The sequence below is a fragment of the Patagioenas fasciata genome, chromosome 33, assembly GCF_037038585.1.
Source record: "Patagioenas fasciata isolate bPatFas1 chromosome 33, bPatFas1.hap1, whole genome shotgun sequence".
In the NCBI taxonomy this organism is placed as follows: domain Eukaryota; kingdom Metazoa; phylum Chordata; class Aves; order Columbiformes; family Columbidae; genus Patagioenas; species Patagioenas fasciata.
In genome coordinates, this window is record NC_092552.1 from 70,190 (window position 1) to 84,780 (window position 14,591).

Here is a 14,591-nt window from a genome sequence, read left to right on the forward strand (position 1 = left end):
GACCCCCATGGGGATTTGGGGGGGGGGGGGGGGAGCAGGTGCAGCCCAACCCCCACCCTCATCCCGGGACACCCTTTATCAGCCCCTCCCCCACTTCAGGCCCCCACACACACACTTTAGGGACCCCCCATTTTACCAGCTCCCCGTTTACCAGCCCCCCCCCCAATTTACCATCCCCCCAACTTACGAGCCCCTCTCCCACTTTACAGCCCACCCCCCCCCATTACCGCCCCCCCCATTCTATCGAAACCCCCCCCAATTTCCCAGCTTCCCCCGCCCCCCCGTGTTCCCCCCCCGCACTGACCGAGCCTGAAGCCGCTGTCGCCGGGGGGGTCAGGGCCGCTCTCCAAGGCGGTGACATTTCCCTGGGGACACACTTGGGGACATCGTCCCCCCCCGGAGCAGCGGAAGCGGCAGCGGGGGGGGGGTGAAGCGGAGCCGGAGCCGCGGGGACCCCTCCGGGCCCCCCCCCGGGGTCACGGCCACGGTCACCGGCAGCGCCAGCGACGCGGCGGCGGCAGCGGCCAAGAGCAGCGCGGGGCCCATCGCGGGTTCGAGTCCCGGGTGCGACCGAGCCGGAGCACGGGGGGGGACATTGAGGGGACACGCCCCGGGGTGGGGACAGGGGGGGACCCCGCCCCAAAGTCACGGTCAAGCCACGTGGGGGGAAACGGGGGGGACACAGGGACAGTGTTGGGGGGGACATAGGGGAGACTGGGGCTGAACTTGGGGCAGAGTGGGGGGGACATGGGGGCACTGAGAGGGACACTGGGGGACAGGACACCATTTGGGGGACACTGGGGGGTAAATGGGACACTGGAGGGGACATTGCGGGGGGACAGAGGATACTGAGGGGACACAGGGGGGACACGGGGACAGCTCGGGGGGCTGACACACACACAGAGATGTCCCCAGCGGGGCCTCATCCCCCTCCAGCCCCCCACACCAGCCGCCGGTGACGTCACCCGGACGCCTGGGTCCCCTCTGGGGGAGATGGGGATGGGGACGGCCCCGCCCACCCGCTGCCCCGCAGCCAATCAACGGCGCTGAGTCCGGAGCAGCTCTTCCCGCCACCGCCCGCCGAGGCTCCGCCCCTGTACAAGCCCCGCCCCTTACCAAGGCCACGCCTCTGACTCCGCCCCCACGTCTCATTGTACTCCTGACTCCGCCCCCTACCTAAGCCCCTCCCCTTATTGTGCTCCCGCACGCCGAGGCTCCGCCCCCGGCGCCAGACACCCGCCCCTTTTGCCCCCGCCCGGGGGGGGGGCAGCTATAGGGGGTCTATAGGTCTATATTGAGGGGGGTAAAATCGCAGTGCAGGAGGGTGGGGGGGGGGCCAAAATTAAGGCACAGAATTTGGAGGGGGGGGGAGGTGGGCCCTGACAAGGGGCGCAGCGCCCTCCCCCACCTCATTGACCCCCCCCAAACCCTCAGACACCAAACCCACCCCCCCCGGCACCCACATTTGTGTCCCCCTCATTGAACACCCCATCGGTGGGACACAGGACGGTTTATTTGGGGGCGGGGGAAATGCTCCAGGTGCAATGTCTGCAGAGAGACCCTGGGTACAATGCGGGGGGGGAAGGGTTGGCCCCCCCGGGGCCACTTACCTTGGGGGGGGTTGCAGTTGGGGTTTCTTTCGGGGGGTGGTCTGGGAGGGTTTCTTTGGGGGGCCTGGGGGCAAGTGAGGGCATTTTTGGGGGGTCTAGGGTGGACACAAGGGGATGTTTTGGGGTTGGGGGGGCTCTGAATTACCCCAAATTTGGGGGTTCTTTTTTGGGGGGGGGGGACTCCAGGGGGCAACAAAGGGTTTTTGGAGGGGAGGATTTTTAGGGCTGGGGGAGCCTGGGGCAGCAACAAGGACCTTTTGGGGGAACCCAGTGCCAAAACAAGGGAATGTTTGTGTTATTTGGCCCTGAATGACCCCAGTTTGGGTTTTTTCCCGTTGTGGGGGGGGCAACAAGAAATTTTCGGGAGGGGCCAACAAGGAGAATTTCTCAGGTTGGGGGGGGCGGGGTTAGGGCAGCAACAAGGACCTTTTGGGGGCGCATCTAGCGGCGAAACAAGGCGGATTTTTGGGCTGGGGGGGCCGTGGGGGACCCCAATGTGGGGTTTTTCCCCGGGGGGGGGGTCACTTCTTGGCGAAGGAGATCTTCATGGCGTTGCTCTGGGTGATCTTGAAGCCCTGCAGCGCGTCCCGCGCCGCCCCCGCCTGCACCTCCCCGTCAAACTCCACGAACGCGATGTCGTGGCGCCCGGGCACCAACCGCACCTCCTTGAACCCCGGGAACCTGCGCGGGGGTGGGGGGGCACGTCAGGGGGACCCCCCCGAAACCTGAACCCCCCGGACCCCCCCCAAGCAAACACTCACTGGTTGAAGAGCATCGAGAGCATCAGCTCGTTGGTCTCCTCAGGCAGGTTGGTCAGGAACAGGATGTGGTTGGGGGGGTTTTCTGAGAGCTGGGGGGGCAAAAAGGGGGAGTCAGTCCTGAAATCCAACCCCCGCAACCCACTAAAACCCGCCCCCCCCCGAGGCTCAATATTGGTGTTTTTCGCCCCGATTTTGCCCGTTTTGGGAGGGTTTGGTCACTCACCGTCTGCGCTGGTGGCAGCACCTGCTGGGGGGGCATTCCGGGGGGCATCCCCGGGGGGGGCAGCATCCCTGGGGGGGGCAGGTACGGGGGCTGCCCCCCCACGTGCTGCAGCAGCCGCGGCGCCTGGGGCAGCGCGGCCATGCCCTGCAACACCAAAACCACGGCTTTTCAGCCCAAAATCACAGCTACTCACCCCAAATCACAGCCGGTCCACCCCAAATCATGGCTGTTCACCCCAAATCACAGCCATTCACCCCAAATCACAGCTGGTCCACCCCATATCACAGCCATTCACCCCAAATCATGTCTGTTCACTCAAAATTACAGCTATTCCACTCCAAATCACAGCTGTTCCACCCCAAATCACAGCTGTTCCACCCCAAATAAAAATTCTACATATTCCGCCCCAAATCCCAGCCATTCCCCCCCAAAATGCCACACATCTCCCCCCCAACTTCCCATATCCTCCCCCCGAAATCCCCTGTTTTCCCCTCCAAAGCCCATCTATTCGACCCAAAACCCCCCAGAACTCCCCATATTCCCCCAAACTCACCGCAGCCGCCCCCCCGCTGCCCTTCTTGGCCGCCTCCTGCCCCTTGGGCTTCTTCTTGTCCCTCTTCCTGTCCCTCTCCACAAAGGTCCCCTTCATCTTGGCCACGATGTCCGAGTCCGTCTTGGCGTACTGGATGCGCTGGGGGCGGTTTTGGGGTGAGAGGGCCCGGTTTGGGGCGCGGGGGGGGGCGGGTGCTCACCATGGGTTTGTCGTAGAAGGGGAAGCCCTGCATGGAGCGCAGGGCGCTGGTGGCGCTGCTCAGCTCCTTGAAGATGACGAACGCCTGGCCCCGCATGCGCAGCCCCCGCGACACCAGGATGTCCAGGATTTGACCGAATTGCGAGAAGATGGCGTAAAGGGACTTCTTTAATTCTGGGGGAGGGGGTGAGATGGGGGTGAGAGGGGGTGGGGGGGTTGGGGGGTGTGGGCCCTGGGGCTGAAAAGCGGGAGCGTCCGCCCCCAAAGCTGCTGATCCCCAGGTAAATCTGCACCAAAAGTGGACGTATATACCCCAAAATCCACATGTTGTACCCAAAATTGGGAGTATATACCCCAAAATCCACATGTTGTACCCAAAATCGGGTGTATATACCCCAAAATCTAGGTGTTGTACCCAAAATCTGTTGTATATACCCCAAAATCCAGGTATTGTACCCAAAATTGGGTGTACATACCCCAAAATCCACGTATTGTACCCAAAATTGGATGTATATACCCCAAAATCCACGTATTGTACCCAAAAGTGGATGTATATACCCCAAAATCCACATGTTGTACCCAAAATTGGATGTATATGCCCCAAAAATCCCACATATTGTCCCGAAATCCATATATCATCCCCAAAATCCACGTATCATCCCAAAATCCCACATTATCGTCCCAAAATTGAATGTATATACCCCCAAAATCCCACATATCATCCCAAAATCCACATATTATACCCAAAATCCATGTATTGTCCCAAAATCGAATGTATATACCCCCAAATCCACATATTGTACCCAGAATCCATGTATCATCTCCAAATCCAATGTATAGATCCCAAAATCCATGTATTGCTCCAAAATTGAATTTATATACCCCAAAACTCACGTATTGCCCCCAAATCCCACATAGAGTCCCCAAAACCCACATATAGTCCCCAAATCCCACATGTAGTCCCCAAAACCCCACATATCCCCCCGAAACTCCCCGTGCCCCACCCACCGTCCTTCTTGATCTTCTCGTTGAGGTTGTTGATGTAAATCGTGTGGTTGGGCCGCGCGTCCGGAACCGCCATCCTGGGGACCCCACTGCAGGGGGCACACGGGGGGCTCTGCACAGGGGCCCAGAGCCCCCGGGGGCCCCCCAATGCCCCCCAGACCCCCCAATTCCCCCTCAGAACCCCCCAGATCCCCCTGGGCTCCCCAGAACACCCCAGTACCCCGAAGAACGTACCGGACCCCTCCTCAGACTCCCTGGGCCCCTCAGACTCCCCCCGGCCCCTCAGGCCCCCCAGGAACCCCCAGACCCTCCTGGGCCTCCCAGACCCTGTCGGGAACACCCAGTCCCCCCCGAACCGCTCGCACCCCCCGGAACCGCCCTCCCGGACCCCGCAGGCCCCCGAACCCTTCCCCACCCCCCCCCCGGGACTCCCAGCCCCCCCCAGGACCCCCTCGGACCCCCCAAAACCCCCCCAGCCCAGCGCGGTCGCTTCACCTCCCGCCACCACCTCAGCCGCGTGCACCACTCCCAACCAGCCAATCACCGCGCAGCAATCGCCCTTCCGCCCGCCTTCCGCCGCCTGCTCCAATCAAAACGAAGAGTGTGCCGGCAAGCAACCAATCAGCGCGGGGATAGCCTAAACCGGCGGCGGGAGCGGGAGAGAGCGCCGAGCCTGCACTTCCGCCGCGGGTGACCTTTGACCCGGGCATGGCGGCCGTGCCGCCCCCGCCGCCGCCGCCGCTTCCGCCGCCGCCGCCGCCGCCGGGCCGGGTGCTCCGGGACGCGCTGGAACGGGCGGGGGCGGCGCTGGGCGGGGACGGCGGCGTCCGGGAGCTGCTGCGGCGGCGGCGGGACAGGTGCGGCGGGACCGGAGGGCGGGGCGGAGCGGAGCGGGGGGGCCCGGGCCTGGCAAACCGGGGCCTGCGGGCCCGCGTCCCCCCCAACCGGCCCCGTGCCCCCCCCCCCAGCCTCACGCCCGCCCTGAAGTGGCTCCTGTTCCACCGCCCGGCGCCGCCGCTGATCCAGGATGGACCCCAGTGAGTGGGGGCGGTTTGGGGGGTCAGTGGGGAGGGTGTGCACCCCCCAACCTGGGTGTGTGTCCCCAAAACCTCTGTCCCCCCCTTTGTGTTCCCCCCGTGTCCCCCCAAAACCAGTCCCCCCCAACCTGTGTCCCCCCCAATCTGTGTTTCCCCGCAAGGTCCCCCCAAAACCTGTGTGTCCCCCCAATTACTGTCTCCTCCAAAACCTGCTCCCCCATTCCCGTGTCCCCCATTCCCGTGTCCCCCATTCCCGTGTCCCCACAACCCTGTGCCCCCCAACCCTGTCCCCGTTCCCGTGTCCCCATTCCCGCCCCCCAGCCCTGTCCCGTTGCCCCCAGGTGCGGGCTGGTCGCCCTCTCCATGGCCGCGTCGCTGCTGTTCCCCTCCCACGCCGTGCAGCCGGGGCTCCTGGTGCGGGCGGCGCGGGACCGCGGCTTCACGCACCGCGGCGAGATGTTCTCCGGTACGGGGGGGTCACCCCCATTCCCCCCCCGCTTGGTTCCTTGTGGGGGAGTCCCACGTCCCCTCCTGTCCCCGCAGCAGCCGACATGGCAGCACTGGCAAGGGACGTGTTCCCGTGTCACCCCGAGCTGCTGGAGGGGGGGCTGGAGGGGCCCAACCTCCCCCGCGTCCTCCAGCACCTCATCTCGGGGCTCCCCCTCCTCGTGCCGTATCTTTTTCTTGGGGGGGCAGGGGGGTTTATTTTGGGGAAGTGGGGGGGGGTTATTTTGGGGGGGTTCCTATGTTTTGTGTCCCCCCTTAACGCGGCGGCAGCTACGACGAGGACAGCAACCACGAGCCGTGCCAGCGCCGCGGGCACAAGGCGCACTGGGCGGTGCTGACAGGTAAAACGGGGACGGATTTTATCCCGGGGGAAGGGGGCAAAATATTTGGGGGTGATTTTTTACCCCGCAGGTATTTTATTTGGGATCCACAACACTGTGTCTGCACCTGAGCCCCCCAAACTGTTGCTGGCGTTTGGGCGGTCAAATAATATTGAGGGGGGGTCAGAATTGGGGGGGGCCTCTTCTAATTTTGAGGGGTCCCCCCTAATTTTGGGGGACGATTCCCCCCCCCAGGTGTTTTACTGGGGGTCCGCACCGCGACGCTCAGCCCCGCGTACCGCCCGGACCCCGAGATCCCCAACCTGTTCCACCCGCCGCCGTGCGGGGGGGGTGAGCTGGCTCCGGGGGGGCCGGGCTTGCGGTGGGGGGGTCCCGGGGGGGCCGTGGAGCGGGTGCTGGTGCTGGCGCAGCAGGGGAAGAGCCCGCGGGTGCAGCTGTGGGCGCTGGGGGGGCTGCACGGCAGCAACGCGCAGCTCAGCGAGCTCAGCCCCCGGCGCCGCCGCGACGGCCACCGCTACGTGCTGCCCGCGGGGGGGCTGGCGCAGGGGCTGGGGGGGCGCGCGGTGCTGCTGCGCCCCCGGGACGGCTCCCCCGGGACCCCCCCCGAGTAAAACGGTGGCGCTCCCGTTCGAGTGTCGTGTTTTGGGGGGGAATTCGGGGGTTTTGGGCGGGAAATGGGGGCTGTGTGCACCCCCCCAGGAGGGCGATTGGGAGGGAGAATGGAGGGGTTGGGGGGGCTGCACCCCGAGAGCAGCCCCCCCCCGGCCCCCCCCCGAATAAAACCAGCGGCACTCCCGTCCAGATGTGGTGTTTTGGGGGGGAATTGGGGGGTTTTGGGGGGAAATTGGGGGGTGTGTGCCCCGCTCCAGGAGGGCGATTGGGAGGGAGAATAGAGGGGTTGGGGGGGCTGCACCCCCAGGACAAGCCCCCCCGAGACCCCCCCAAATAAAACCGGTAGTGCTCCAATTTGAGTGTGGTGTTTTGGGGAGAAATTGGGGGATTTGGGGGGAATTCGGGGCTGCGTGTTCCCCCCCCCGCGGAGGGAAAGGGAGGGGTTGGGGGGGTCGTGCACCCCAGGACCCGCCTTCCCCCAATAGAATTGGGGTCCCCTCCTATTTGTTTGCGGCTGTTCTGGGGGGAATCAGGAGGGTTTGGGGGCTGTCCCCCCCACTCAGGGAGGGTGGGGGGCTCCTGGGGGGGTGTTTGGGGGGTCAGGGGGTGTTTGGGGGTGCCGGGGGTGTTTGGGGGGACCGGGGGCATCTCCACGACAGGGGACATGGGAATCGCTTCTGCGCATGCGCTGCGGCGTGGGTGGAGCCTCCGCCGCTGCTTCTCTCCCATTGACTGTTGGAGTTAATGGGCGGAGTCTCGGCCCCGGGGGCGGAGCTGAAGCCCCAGGGGGCGGACTCGCAGCCGCGGGGGCGGAGCCGAAACCTCGGCGGGGCGGAGTCGTTGCCCCGGGGGGCGGAGCCACGGCCCCGGAAGCGGCGGGTTGGCGGGAGCCGCCTGACCCGGCCGCCGCGCGTCCTTCCGAGCTCCGGCCGCCGGTGCTCCCGCTGCCTCATGGCCGGCCCCCCCAAGGCACCCCCTCCCGGGGCCCCGCGCGGCCTCACGGCTCAGGAGGCCCAACGGGCGCGGGACGCGCGGGGCCGCCCGGAGCCCCCCCGGCAGAAGGTGCGTGAGTGGGGGGGGGAACCGGGACCCCCCCGTTCCCGCCCCCCCCCCCCCCCCAACCTCCGCGTCCCCCCCCAGCTCAGCGACCGGGCCCGGGAGCGGCGAGTGCCCGTGACCCGGCTGGGCCGGCTGCTCAGCTTCGGAGGTACCGGGGACGGGGGAGGGCACCGGGACCGGCCCCCCCGGTCCGTCGTGGGGCTGGAGGGGCACACGTGTCAACCCTGGGGGGTGCGGGGTGGCCCCGGGGGTGTCCTTGGGAATACGGGGGGGCATTGGGGGGGGCGGGAGGCCCCGGGTCTGTCCTGGGGGGCACACAAGTGTCAAACCGGGGAGGGCGGAGGTTGAGCTTTGGGGCCACCCAGGGCTGGGGGTGTCATTGGGGGCGGTCCTGTCCGGTTCCCCCCAGGCCTGGCCGTGGGGCTCGGTGTGGGGGGGTCATTGGGGGATCATTTATGGGGGGTCCTGTCTGGTTCCCCCCCAGGCCTGGCCGTGGGGCTCGGTTTGAGGGGGTCATTGGGGGGGGTCCCGGTTCGTGTCCCCCAGGCCTGGCCGTGGGGCTCGGTGTGGGGGGGTCATTGGGGGATCATTGTGGGGGGTCCCGGTTCGTGTCCCCCAGGCCTGGCCATGGGGCTCGGTGTGGGGGGGTCATTGGGGGGGGTCCCGATTCGTGTCCCCCAGGCCTGGCTGTGGGGCTCGGTGTGGGGGGGTCATTGGGGGGGGTCCCGGTTCGTGTCCCCCAGGCCTGGCCGTGGGGCTCGGTGTGGGGGGGTCATTGGGGGGGGTCCCGATTCGTGTCCCCCAGGCCTGGCCGTGGGGCTCGGTGTGGGGGGGTCATTGGGGGGGGTCCCGATTCGTGTCCCCCAGGCCTGGCCGTGGGGCTCGGCGCAGGGACCCTGGCGCAGGCGGCGCGGGCCAAGCTGGGGGGTAAGTTTGTGATTATTGGGGGGAGGGGGGGAGCCCCCATTTTGGGTCGGTGGGGTCACCTGACACGTGTCCTTCCCTCCCCCGCAGGTGCCCCCCCCGCTGGAAACGCCCCCCCCCTGCTGTCGGAAGCCAACGCGGAGCGGCTGGTGGCCACGCTGTGCCGGGTGCGCGGGGCAGCACTCAAACTGGGGCAGATGATCAGCATGCAAGGTGGGGACAGCGGGGACCCCCGGGACCCCTGGGGACAGTGCGGACCCCCGGGGACAGCAGGGACCCCCCCAGGACAGTGGGGACCCCCTCGGGACAGTAGGGACCCCCCTGGACACCAGGGACCCCCTCAGGGACACCAGGGACCCCCAGGGGACAGCGGGGATCCCCAAGGGACAACAGGGACCCCCAGGGGACAGCGGGGACCCCCCCGGGACACCAGGGACCCCCTCGGGGACACCAGGGACCCCCAGGGGACAGCGAGGACCCCCTGGGACAGCGGGGACAGTGGGGATCCCCAAGGGACAACAGGGACCCCCAGGGGACAGCGGGGACCCCCCTGGGACACCAGGGACCCCCTCGGGGACAACAGGGACCCCCAGGGGACAACAGAGACCTCCCCAGGACAGTGGGGACCCGCAGGGGACACCAGGCCCCTTGCAGGGGCACCCAGTGGCTGGGGAGAGTTTGAGGGTCCTGGGCTGTGGGTCTGGCTGGGATTTGGGGGTCCTGGGGCTCTGGGGTGGGATCTGAGGGTCCTGGGGTGCCCGGGTGGGGGTCAGAGTGGGATTGGGGGGTCCCAGGGAGTCCTGGGGGATCAGGGTGGGATCTGGGGGTCCTGGGGGGTCAGGGTGAGATTGGGGGGTCCTGGGGCTCTGGGGTGGGATCTGGGGGTCCTGGGGGGTCATGGTGGGGGTCAGGGTGGGATATGGGGGTCCCGGGGGGGTCGGGGTGGTCCTGAGCCCCCTTTCCCCGCAGACGCGCCCCTGCTGCCCCCGCAGCTGCAGCGGATCCTGGAGCGCGTGCGCCAAGGCGCCGACTTCATGCCGGGCTGGCAGAGCCGCGTGAGCCGCTTTGGGGGTTCGGGGGGCTCCCCACGTCCCGGGGGGGTCCCCGCTGACCCCCCCCGTCCCGCGCCCCCCAGCAGGTGCTGCGGGAGGAGCTGGGGCCCGACTGGAGGAGCAGGATGGCGCTGTTCGAGGAGCAGCCCTTCGCGGCCGCATCCATCGGGCAGGTTCACCGGGGGGTGCTGCACGACGGCACCCGTGTGGCCATCAAGATCCAGGTGAACCCCCAAACCGGGGCTTTGGGGTGCGGGGAGAGCACACGCCCCCGTTTACACCCCCCTTGCAGTACCCGGGGGTCGCCCAGAGCATCCGCAGCGACGTCGAGAACCTGCTTTCCCTGCTCAGAATGAGCACCAAGCTGCCCCGGGGTGAGTTTGACCCCCCCAGGGTAAAGGGGGGACCCCAAAATCTGCTCGGGGGGTCCCCTCAATTCTTCTCGCCCCCCCACAGGGCTTTTCGCCGATAAATCGCTGGAGGCTCTGCAGCAGGAGCTGGAGCAGGAATGCGACTACAGGCGGGAGGCCGAGTGCACGCGGCGCTTCGGGTGGGGGGGTTGGGGTGTGGGGGGGCTTGGGGTGCACGCGGATCTTTGGGTGGGTGAGGGGGTTGGGGTGCAGGGGGGGTTGGGGTATGGGAGGTGTTCAGGGTGCAGGGGGCGGTTTTGGGGTGCGGGGGGGTTTGGGGTGTGGGGGGGTTTTGGGGTGCAGGGGCGGGGGTTGGGGTGTCGGGGGGGTTTTGGGTTGCAGGCAGTTTTGGGGTGCAGGGGGGATTTTGGGGTGCGGGGGGTTCGGGGTGCAGGGGGGTTGGGGTGCGGGGGGCTGTTTTGGGGTGCGGGGGGGTTTTGGGGTGCGGGGGGGTTTGGGGTGTGGGGAGTGTTTTGGGGTGCACAGGGGTTTGGGGTGTGGGGGGGTTTTGGGGTGCAGGGGGTGGTTTTGGGGTGCGGTGGGGTGTTTTGGGGTGCAGGGGGTTTTGGGGTGCGGGGGGGTTTTGGGGTGCGGGGGGGTTTGGGGTGTGGGGAGTGTTTTGGGGTGCACAGGGGTTTGGGGTGTGGGGGGTTTTGGGGTGCAGGGGGTGGTTTTGGGGTGCGGTGGGGTGTTTTGGGGTGCAGGGGGTTTTGGGGTGCGGGGGGCTCGGGGACCCCCGTGACCCCCCCGTTGCAGGGAGCTGCTGCGGGACGACCCGTTCTTCACGGTGCCGGGGGTGGTGCCGGAGCTCACGGCCTCGCGGGTCCTGGGCACGGAGTGGGGGCGCGGGGTCCCCCTGGACCGGTGCCGGGACCTCCCCCAGGAGCTGCGGGACGAGGTGAGCACCCCAAAACCTCCTGCGCCCCAACCCCCCTGCGCCCCAACCCCCCTGCGCCCCAAGCCCCCTGCACCCCAAACCCCCCCTGCACCCCAAACCCCCCCTGCACCCCAAACATCCCTGCACCCCAAACATCCCTGCACCCCAAACCCCCCTGCACCTCAAACCTTCTGCACCCCAACCCCCCCCTGCACCCCAACCCCCCCCTTCACCCAGCCCCTCTACACCCCAACCACCCCTGCACCCAAACTCCCCCTGCACCCCAAACCTCCTGCACCCCAAACCTCCTGCACCCAAACTCCCCCTGCACGCCAAACCTCCTGCACGCCAAACCTCCTGCACCTCAAACCTCCTACACCCCAACCCCCCCTGCACCCAAACTCCCCCTGCACCCCAAAACCCCCTGCACCCAGACCCCCCTGCACCTCAAACATCCCTGCACCCCAACCCCCCCCGCACCCAACCCCCCCTGCACCCCAAACCTCCTGCACCCAAACTCTCCCCGCGCCCCAAACCGGGCGGGGGGGGCACCCCCGTTCTCGCCCCCCAGCTCTGCACCCAGCTCCTGCGCCTGTGCCTGCGCGAGCTCTTCCAGTTCCGCTTCATGCAGAGCGACCCCAACTGGGGCAACTTCCTGTACGACCGCGAGCGGCACCGGGTGAGGGGCCCCGCGCAACCCCCCACCCCAAAAACAGCCCCCCGAAATCCACCCCATCCCCAAAAACAACCCCCCTAGGAAACACCCCCCCCCGAAACCCACTCCACCCCAAAAACAGCCCCCCCGAAACCCACCCCATCCCCCAAAAACAACCCCCCCAGAAAACACCCCACCCGAAACCCACCACACCCCCAAAAACAACCCCACCGCCCGAAAACAACGCCCCCACAAAACACCCCCCCTGAAATCCACCCCACCCCCAAAAACAACCCCCCTCAGAAAACAACCCCACCCCAAAATACAACCGCACCCTGCCAAAAACCCACACCCCAAAAACCACCCCCCCAAAACCACCCCCACCCCCCCAGAAACCCACCCACACCGCCCCCAAAGACCACCCGCCAAAACCACCACCCCCACCCCAAAAACCACCCCCACCACCCCAAAAAACAACCCCACCCCCCAAAAACCACCCCTCCAAGAAACCCACCCTGACCCCCCCCAAAAGCCGCCCCCCCCCCCGCCAAGCCACCCCCCCCAGAAACCACCCCCCCAAAAGCACCCCAAGTGGAGCCGGGGCTCCTGCCCCCCCAGGTGACGCTGCTGGATTTCGGGGCGAGCCGCTCGTTCGATAGGGAGTTTACGGACCATTACATCGAGGTAACTATCGATGGCTGCTGATTGCTATCGCTCGTTAATTAGCGCTCGTTAATTAGCGGTCGTTAATTACCAGGTGATCCGCGGGGCCGCCGACGGGGACCGCAGCAAAGTGCTGCAGAAATCCCGGGACCTCGGCTTCCTCACGGGCTTCGAGACCAAGGTTGGGGTGCAGGGGGTTTGGGGTGAACTTGGGGGGTTTGGGGTGCAGGGGGGTTTAGGGTGGAGAGGGGGGTTGGGGTGAACTTGGGGGTTTTGGGGTGTGGGGGGTTGGGGTGCAGGGGGGTTTTGGGGGTGCAGGGAGTTTGGGGGTGCAGGGGGGTTTGGGGTGAACTTAGAGGATTTGGGGTTCAGGGGGTGTTTGGGGTGCAGGGGGGTCTGGGGCTGCAGGGGGGGTTTTAGGGTGAATTTGGGGGTGCAGGGGCTTATGGGCTGAATTGGGGGGGGTTTGGGGGTGCAGTGAATTGAGGGGGGGGATGAGGATTTTGAGGTGTGGGGGGGGTCGGAGTGCAGGGGGGTTTTGGGGTGCAGGGGGGTTTGGGGTGCAGGGAGAGGTTTTGGGGTGCAGGGGTTTTGGGGTGCAGGGGGAGGTTTTGGGGTGCCGGTGGTTTTGGGGTGCAGGGGGTAGTTGGGGTGCAGGGGGGTTTGGGGTGCAGGGGGAGGTTTTGGGGTGCAGGGGGTTTTGGGGTGCAGGGGGAGGTTTTGGGGTGCGGGGGGTTTTGGGGTGCAGGGGAGGTTTTGGGGAGCAGGGGGTTTTGGGGTGCTGGGGGTTTTGGGGTGCAGGGGGTAGTTGGGGTGCAGGGGGTAGTTGGGGTGCAGGGGGAGGTTTTGGGGTGCAGGGGGGTTTGGGGTGCAGGGGGTAGTTGGGGTGCAGGGGGTTTTGGGGTGCAGGGGGAGGTTTTGGGGTTCAGGGGGTTTGGGGTGCAGGGGTTTTGGGGTGCAGGGGGAGGTTTTGGGGTTCAGGGGGTTTGGGGTGCAGGGGGAGGTTTTGGGGTTCAGGGGGTTTGGGGTGCAGGGGTTTTGGGGTGCTGGGGTTTTGGGGTGCTGGGGGTAGTTGGGGTGCAGGGGGGTTTGGGGTGCAGGGGGAGGTTTTGGGGTGCAGGGGGCTTTGGGGTGCAGGGGGGTGAAGGGGGTTTTGGGGTGCAGGGGGAGGTTTTGGGGTTCAGGGGGTTTGGGGTGCAGGGGGGTTTGGGGTGCAGGGGGAGGTTTTGGGGTTCAGGGGGTTTGGGGTGCAGGGGGGTTTGGGGTGCAGGGGGTTTTGGGGTGCAGGGGAGGTTTTGGGGTTCAGGGGGTTTGGGGTGCAGGGGTTTTGGGGCGCAGGGGGTTTTGGGGGTTCTCAGGGGGTCTGTTTGGGTCCCCCCCCAGGACCTGGAGGCCGCCCACGCCGAGGCGGTGCTGGCGCTGGGGGAGGCGTTTTCGGGGGCGCAGCCGTTCGACTTCGGGGCGCAGGGGGTGTCGGGGCGGGTGGGGGCGCTGCTGCCGCGGCTGCTGCGGGGCCGCCTGGCGCCCCCCCCCGCGCAGAGCTACGCGCTGCACCGCAAGCTGGCGGGGGCCTTCCTGGCCTGCGCGCGCCTGCGGGGGCGCGTGCGCTGCCGGCGCCTCTTCGAGGGCGTCTACGCGCGGTACTGGGACCCCCAAACCACAGAGACCCCCCCCCGAGACCACAGAGACCCCCCTGGGACCGTAGAGACCCCCCGAGACCATAGAGACCCCCCGAGACCATAGAGCGACCCCGAGACCATAGAGACCCCCCTGTAACCGTAGAGACCCCCCAAGACCATAGGGACCCCCCTGTAAGTATAGAGAACCCCCGAAATTACAGAGACCTCCAAAACCGAGAGGAGCCCCCCGAAACTATAGAGACACCCCCCCGAAATTATAGAAAACCCCCAAACCAGCGGGAGCCCCCGAAATTATAGAGACCCCCGCAAATCAGAGGGACCCCCCCAAATTATAGGGACCCCCCCTAAATCATAGGGATGCCCTGAAGTGGAGGGGCCCCCCATTATAGGGACCCCCACCCAATAAAGGCGATCGCCCCCAGTTCGGTGCCGGGCGCTGCTGAACCCCTGGTGGGGGGGGGGTG

The 14,591-nt window shown here is 66.8% G+C and overlaps 3 protein-coding genes across 10 annotated transcripts; 2 read left to right on the forward strand and 1 right to left on the reverse strand.

Annotated features, from left to right (window-relative positions):
- Nucleotides 1-1,495: 1,495 nt before the first annotated feature.
- Nucleotides 1,496-4,960, reverse strand: SNRPA (small nuclear ribonucleoprotein polypeptide A). 4 transcript variants are annotated; one of them, XM_065859466.2, is made up of 7 exons: nt 4,895-4,960; nt 4,354-4,439; nt 3,347-3,519; nt 3,148-3,285; nt 2,595-2,738; nt 2,372-2,460; nt 1,496-2,291 (listed from the first exon to the last, which is right to left on the reverse strand). In XM_065859466.2, exons 2-7 carry the CDS (start codon nt 4,424-4,426, stop codon nt 2,132-2,134), a joined length of 777 nt encoding a protein of 258 aa, XP_065715538.1. In that variant the 5' UTR covers nt 4,427-4,439; nt 4,895-4,960; the 3' UTR covers nt 1,496-2,131. The 4 variants fall into 4 exon arrangements, with proteins under 4 accessions (XP_065715538.1, XP_065715539.1, XP_065715536.1 ...); XM_065859467.2 differs by having other exon boundaries at nt 3,148-3,276; nt 4,846-4,946; XM_065859464.2 differs by having other exon boundaries at nt 4,846-4,945.
- A 60-nt stretch (nt 4,961-5,020) lies between these two features.
- Nucleotides 5,021-6,961, forward strand: ACTMAP (actin maturation protease). Of its 3 annotated transcripts, none has more exons than XM_065859463.2 (6): nt 5,021-5,207; nt 5,319-5,387; nt 5,729-5,853; nt 5,934-6,060; nt 6,165-6,235; nt 6,470-6,961. In XM_065859463.2, exons 1-6 carry the CDS (start codon nt 5,059-5,061, stop codon nt 6,844-6,846), a joined length of 918 nt encoding a protein of 305 aa, XP_065715535.1. In that variant the 5' UTR covers nt 5,021-5,058; the 3' UTR covers nt 6,847-6,961. The 3 variants fall into 3 exon arrangements, with proteins under 3 accessions (XP_065715535.1, XP_065715534.1, XP_071656947.1); XM_065859462.2 differs by having other exon boundaries at nt 5,026-5,207; nt 5,931-6,060; nt 6,470-6,959; XM_071800846.1 differs by lacking the exon at nt 5,021-5,207 and having other exon boundaries at nt 5,327-5,387; nt 5,709-5,853; nt 5,931-6,060; nt 6,470-6,960.
- Nucleotides 6,962-7,576: 615 nt separating this feature from the next.
- On the forward strand, nt 7,577-14,548 carry COQ8B (coenzyme Q8B). 3 transcript variants are annotated; one of them, XM_071800834.1, is made up of 13 exons: nt 7,577-7,909; nt 7,988-8,054; nt 8,774-8,833; nt 8,921-9,043; nt 9,800-9,885; nt 9,966-10,106; nt 10,175-10,256; nt 10,339-10,432; nt 11,049-11,190; nt 11,741-11,848; nt 12,443-12,508; nt 12,582-12,668; nt 13,871-14,548. In XM_071800834.1, exons 1-13 carry the CDS (start codon nt 7,592-7,594, stop codon nt 14,228-14,230), a joined length of 1,734 nt encoding a protein of 577 aa, XP_071656935.1. In that variant the 5' UTR covers nt 7,577-7,591; the 3' UTR covers nt 14,231-14,548. The 3 variants fall into 3 exon arrangements, with proteins under 3 accessions (XP_071656935.1, XP_071656937.1, XP_071656936.1); XM_071800836.1 differs by having other exon boundaries at nt 10,339-10,402; XM_071800835.1 differs by having other exon boundaries at nt 9,969-10,106.
- Nucleotides 14,549-14,591: the final 43 nt, after the last annotated feature.